At 29.2% G+C, this 7,231-nt stretch overlaps 1 protein-coding gene across 1 annotated transcript in view; it reads left to right on the plus strand.

Annotated features, from left to right (window-relative positions):
- LOC111688008 (uncharacterized protein CG5098) overlaps window positions 1–3,388 on the plus strand; it is a 64,135-nt gene extending 60,747 nt beyond the window's left edge. The window contains exon 3 of the mRNA XM_046953395.1: window positions 2,691–3,388. Coding sequence (XP_046809351.1) covers window positions 2,691–3,077 — 387 coding nt within the window. The 3' untranslated portion in view covers window positions 3,078–3,388. The remainder of the gene's footprint in view (window positions 1–2,690) is intronic.
- Window positions 3,389–7,231: the final 3,843 nt, after the last annotated feature.

Below are 7,231 nucleotides of genomic sequence, written 5' to 3' on the forward strand. Positions count from 1 at the left end.
GTTATAGGAGTTTTTATTTAGCTACATTTACAATTTCCATAGGAAATGAGTGCATTTTATACATTTTATTTATGGTCCAATAAATTAAGGTTTTAATGCCGAATGAAGTAAAAATTACCACAGACCATCAAATTAATGTTATAAATATGATGGTGAATAACATATGAAATCATGTCTTATATACTTCAAATATTGGAGGTCATACATACATCCCACAAATTTAGAAGTTATTACAAAATTTTTAGAGAATAAAATTTACGGCATTTTGGTTTCAGACAATTTTTTTCTATTGTCAGCAGTTTTGGAGTTATAGTCATTTTTCGTTCATTTAAAATATGTTTTTATACCCTTCACCTTCGTGAGAAGGGTATATATAAGTTTGTCATTCCGTTTGTAATTTCTATAATATAATTTTCCGACCCTATAAAGTATATATATTCTGGATCCTTATAGATAGCGGAGTCGATTAAGCCATGTCCGTCTGTCTGTCTGTCCGTCTGTCTGTCCGTCTGTCTGTCTGTCTGTCTGTCTGTCCGTCTGTCTGTCTGTTGAAATCAGTTTTTAGAGGACCCCAGATATCGGCGAGATCCGAATCTTCAATAATTCTATTAGACATGCTTTCGAGAAGATCGCTATTTAAAATCAGCAAAATCGGTCGGTAAATAACGGAGTTATGAGCAAAAATCCGAGACAACCTCTGAAAATTTCATCAAAAAATTATTATAAAAGCAACAATAAAGAAAAAGATGTACACGTGTGTGTGGAGATGTATTTGGTTTTATTCAGCTGTGTATTTTTTTGTATGATTGGAATCCAAACATACAAAGTATACACAGAAAAAAAATATGATTTGCATTTTTTGTTAAAATAAAATAATTTTCCCTTTTGCTTTGCAAATATATTTTTTAATGAATAGAAAAAAGTATTTAAAACGTTTTCAATTGTATGAGAGTAGATTGTGAGTTATTGTACAATAATTTTATATGCGAATAATGTAAGTTTGAAATTTAAAACTAACACAAATTTTTTCCAAGTGCTTTTTAAAACAATTTTTTTTACGATAAACAAAAACAAAATCTACGTCTCGTCAATGTTTACCAGCAATGAATCAGAGGTCGAAGTCGACCGGATTCGAGCCGGAGCTTAGCCGCCGCCGAACTATATTTAGTTGCTTGAGCCGCCGCCGAAACATTCGGCTTAAATCGACTCTAATTTTTTTAATGTTTTTATTAACTAGACTGTAAGATCAATTATGTTTAAAATACACTATGGTGAAGGGTATATAAGATTCGGCACATCCGAATATAGCACTCTTACTTGTTCTAATCTCAATTTATTTTGAACTACTAACGTAATTGTGATATCTTTATGTACAGCCAATAGTAATAACAGCATATCATTATTAATTTTTCCTTTTCGTGCCAGAGTTGCTCTCTGACCCATAGAGTGATCTCTTGTTATGTAAATAATAATTTGATGGTCTGTGGTAATTACTTAATTCGGCCATTGGACCATAAATATGTTAAAATGTATAAAAGGGACTCATTTCCTATTGAAATTGTAAATGTAGCTAAATAAAAACTCCTATAACTTTCAAGCCCATTGAGGTCCCACTTTAAATTTTTTATTCAGCAATAACAGTAATTTAGCCTAAATGAAAAAAAGTTTCAATTATCAAAAAAGCTTTGCACCTATAACCAAAACGATGATATCAATAACCTAAATAATTACAAATTCATTAATATTTTACCTGTTTGAATGTAATTATTTTATAATAAAATATTCTGTACACTGTAACATGTAAAAGATTCACTTTTTGTTCCAAAAATTAAAATTTTTGATAATTGATCATAATAATAATTATAAGAGTATTTTTTTCCTATTTAAGAAAATCTGTCTATCACAGTAATTTTTTTGTTTTATTTTAAAAAACTTCGAGTTTTCCTTCAGTTTTTATTTATTTTTTCATCATTAAATTCTTTTTTTGTTCCTATTGATAAATTCGCATTAATTAAAGAATATAAAATGAGCAGACATGTTCATGCGCCGCTTATAAAAGTAGAAAGTAGATCTATTTCAAGCATTCTATGCGTCAAAGCATTCTACGCTTTTTTAACTTTCAGCATACAAATACATTGATTCTACTTTTTTTGATAGACGCATAGAATACGAAAAACGTGGACGTTTGGTGTATACCTCCAACTGATAGTAAATCTAATTTCTACTTTTATAAGCTTATTTTATAATTTTATATTATTTATTTTATGCGTATTTATCAATTCGAATAAAATAAGTTTAATGATAAAAAAATAAATAAAAGCTGTAGAATTTTTTTTTAAAGTAAGACAAAAAAATTATGCCTAAAAAGTGTCACATGTAACTTGAAGCGTAGAACGCGTAGTAGGTATGAAAAGCAAGTAATGCTTTGACGCGAAGGAGCGTAGTGTGGATCTCCTACCGCAGTTTGTAATGCGTCTGCCGCGTTCGGCAAGTGCCGGTCCACATTAGAAAACTTTTATTGAGAAACTTTGATTTTACGTGAGAGAGAAAGAATATATTTCATCTTTTTCGAGGTACGGAGTTTCTCGTAATCGGAAACTTGTTTTGTTAGACCTGTTTCATATATATAGAACAGCCTAAGATAACTTTCTACTAATTACTTAATCGTTTTCATATTTTCTGTTTTTTAGGTCACATATAATAATGATATGCTAATACCAAATGATCGACACATTTATGGATTCAACCAAGAGCAGACCGCAAGCAGTTCTATGTTAGGAATGTCACAAATTTCAGATAACTGTTATGAAATTTGGATTCATGAAGAATGTGCTATTTGGTCGCCAAATATATTTGTGGTTGGCTCACGACTAGCAGGTTTGGAAGATGCCACATGGAGCAGTATGCGATACGAATGCGCATACTGTTTAAAACAAGGTGCTCTACTTTGCTGTTTGCAACGTGATTGCAAAATTACATCACATATACCATGTGCGCGTGAATTCAACTGGCACTTAGATGAATCAAGGTTTTGGACATATTGTAGTAAACATGTTACAAATAAATTTAACAACTAAATATGAATGTAACTATGTATTTAATAAAAGTCTATTGGTAACCCAAAAATCGTTTTCAAAATATTTTGAAATTAAGAAGATGAATATAATTTAAAGAGTTTAAAAGTACATATCGAAATGAAAAAGGACTTCGACGCCATATTCAGGCCTGCTAAATTTGCCGATTTTATACTATTTTTTGAGGTATAGTCAATTTCGACATTTTTGCTTTAAAAATGCCGAATTTTTCTTTAATTTTAAAAACATGGTTACATAAATTTTTTTATTAATTTGGCAACTCTAAATACATCAATAAAGCTATTTGAATTATATGTATGTTATTTTGTTAATGAGTGAAAAAGATGGGATGTAATAATTAAGAATGGGAGCTCTTTACTTTTTTGCTTTGAAAATATCCAACAATGTATAACAAGTGTTTTTACACCCTACAGCACCATAGTAAGGAATGTTATTATACGTTTGTGCTGATGTTTGTAACACACAAAAATATTGGCCCTACATCCACTTAAAGTATACCGAACGACTCAGAATCAAGAGAAGATTAAGCAATGTAGGTCTGTCCGGCTGGCTGTCTATGTAAACCTTGTGCGCAATGTAATATTAGTTTTATATACTTCTTAATAATACTACCGATTTTCATTATTATCAGACTTTATTTGACCCTAGCCCCTATACAAAGTCCCCTTCAGAAAATGACTTGATGGTCAATAATTCACTTATAAACACTAGTATTACGATCAAATCCAGCATACATAACTCTAATGTAAGCCACGTACCAAAATTTGTTGCGATGGGCCCATATTTACTCACGTCTCCATATTATCCCTCTTTTAGAAATTCACTTTTTTCAACAAATTGTTAAAATATTTCCGAAATAAGGTAAACAACTTAAATGCTTTATTAAATATAATCCACATTTTTAACATACTCAAAGGTGTTGGGTATCATATGGTCGGTCATTCCGATTTTTTGGGATTTATTCTAAAAAAAACATTTTGTTACTCAAAATATATCTATTAGTCTTTGTTCAACGCTTGCACTCTGGGCCAGAAATCAATTTTTTTTGGACAAAAGTCTAATTCAGGCAGAGAGGAAACAATTTTATGCATTCTTAATCTATAGGCTTTGGAGTTTATAACTGTAATTTTTTTTATTATTGTGAGTTGCTGTTTTGAAATGGCATGAGATCAAAGTGAAAATATAATACTTTTGTCCAAATTATTTTTCAACAATAATATATATTTTTTATAAATATCAACTAAACCTAGTGCCAATGGATATTTTAATGGTAATATTACTAATGGATTCCCTGAGGTGTTCTCTATCTAGAATTTTGCAACCATCAGCGACCGTTCATAAATTCCCGAATTACTACCGATAATATAAAAATAGTCCTTCAAACTTAGCAAATTTGTACCATGTAAAAATAAATTTTTTTAAATATATTTGCCTATGCTACTATTGATAGCTATTAGTCTCACTTTAAAAACCGGCAACATTGATTTAAATATTTATTTCTTTATGCTTTAAATAGTAATTTAATTACGGAAAAAAGTAAAGCAAGGTATAAACATTACAGATAGTTTCGTTGAAGAGTTAAAAAACTTACAACTTATATTCGAATATAATTGAAGGGCATAGTACATAAAGTAAATCGACATTAAAGATTTAAAAAATCTCAAAAAATTGGAATTTTTTAATTTGTACTTTAAACACGCTGAATAATCATATAAGGTTGATTACTATCGGATTCCAATAGATGGACATCATAAATAAAGAGGAAACCACTGTTTAACCAAAAATTGTGGCTTATCAAGTTATTGCCTAACAATAATTATTGTATTATATATTTTTTTTTAAATAGCAAGTCTTAGTAAATTTTCAAAGTGGCTTATTATATTCTGGAAACAAAAAAATATATAACTTTTATTTTCAATACTAAATTTATATTTTGTTATATTTTCAGTTACTTTTTCATATGATAATAAATTTGACTAAATATAGCTAAATTATTCTGCAGTAAAAGGCAGGTCCTTCAGTATGATTCGCTATAAGTATGCAACAACTTATTATAAATAGAATGACGAAACACATTGGTTTGGGTTTTAAACTGAATATTCAGATTAAAATTTAAGGTTATCTTGCGTTTATTCAGCATGCTTCGAGAACATCATTTTGAACATTTGTTAATTTGGTATGATAAGTATGACTTTATATTATGAACTTTATATACGATATCTTCGATAAATGAAAGTTTATTTATTTTTTGCAATTGAACATTTTCCAATCAGCAAGAACTTGGTATGCAAATTGGTAAATTAAATTATTTTTAAGCAGTAAAATGACATGCCACTTTAATTTCAAAAAATTATATCTCTTGAGATTTTGACCAAAATAATTTTTTCTTAGTAGAATAATACTTGTCTTATCTTGTTTTATCACAACATTTTAAAAAAATTTTAAATTCCTTATTTATCTTCATCATTATAAAGGACTTTCTTAAAAAGTGTAAAAATTATATGTAGCATATCGAGTTTATGAAAAAATCTTACAAATAGTTTAAAATGAAATATCGCCAATTTATCATAATATGCTAAAAATCTTTTTAGAGACAATAGATATGGTTCCTAGCAACTCAAAAGGCACAAAACGAAGTGTGATAGTAGGTGGCATATCGAATTACTGCAATAAGCCCTTTAATTCAAGAAAGAGTTTCAAAAATAAGTTAACAATTTTTTGTCACAATCTCACACGAAAATTAGTTTTATAAGCAAAAATGCTTGTTTATCTGTTGCAAAAAACACCACATACTATCTCACATGCGTTCCAACATGTCCAAACAAAAATGATCGAAACATAAAATCTGACCTAAAAACGACAAATTCTAGATCTGTTGAGTGAAATGAATCTGAAATGGGTCCAACAACCTCAAATGCTGACAAAACATTCCAAGTTAATGCTAATTATGCCATGATCGATACTAAAGTCTTGTTGTGTACTGCAATGGTTCAAATAATAAGCAAAGGGAATTATTATCGATTAGAGCTCTCATTGACCCAGGTTCTGAGAGGACTTTTATATCTGAAAAGGCTCTAATTCGTTTAAATATCCCATCTTGAAAATCATCACTTATATAATTAAAAAGTAATAGATGTTACAGAAACGATAAAAGAGCGAATATTTATTGTGTTGTACTGATCGTTGCTTCGTTTGTAATTCTTACTTTCCATGTTCTGTCCAACTGTTACACTATCCACTTTAGGAAATATAGTAAACAATGTAAGCAATTATATAGTATACTAACATACCCCGGGGGCTTCATACCCTAACTTAAGTTAAATACATACATACTTTTATAGAAAATTTAAATTGATTAAACATTTTTAATGTTTGATTAAATTCGCATTTAGTAAGAAGATTGTATTTTTTGGTTTCATTCATTTAGCTTCCATATTCACTAAGGTCCCTAATCTATGTTCAGTATCGTAAAAATATCAAAAAGTACCATAACGAAAAAGTACAAAAATCTCTCTCAATAAATTCTCATTTAATAAGGGCCGTGTGTTCCGGTTAACCATTATAAAGAATCTAAAAGGTATCATTTGAAGAATAGAAAAGTACAAAAGTTCCCACATACAGAATATTATTCAGTCAAGGCCATGTATGTATGTTAAAATTAATGTTCCTAGGTTGAATATTTTAGAAAATTATTAAAAGTACCATTTATGAGATAAAAAATACCAAAAAGTTCACTCTTAAAAAATCTTCAATGAGGACCATGTATGTTTAATAATCATGTGTTTTGAATTCATATTAAAGAACATACAAAGAGTATCATTTGAAGAAATAAAGGTACCAAAAGTGGAATAAAAATTGGAAAGTACTAAAAAGATACAATTTTTCCCCTTTTCGCTTAGGAATATACTTTTTCGTGAATTAATGAGCACTCTTCGCTTTACTGTTAGAGAGCTGTCGCTTAGCTTTTGTAAAGTGCACAAAAATAGACAAGTGAGAGTGCTATATTCGGCTATGCCGAATCTTAAATACCACCAGCAAGTTTCTTTTTATTAGAACTCATTTAAATATCAAATTTTTAGATAACTCGACAAAAGTTTTGTTTCTGTAATGAGGGTACTAACATTTATGCATATGTA

The sequence above is a fragment of the Lucilia cuprina genome, chromosome 6 (assembly GCF_022045245.1).
Source record: "Lucilia cuprina isolate Lc7/37 chromosome 6, ASM2204524v1, whole genome shotgun sequence".
Taxonomy (NCBI): domain Eukaryota; kingdom Metazoa; phylum Arthropoda; class Insecta; order Diptera; family Calliphoridae; genus Lucilia; species Lucilia cuprina.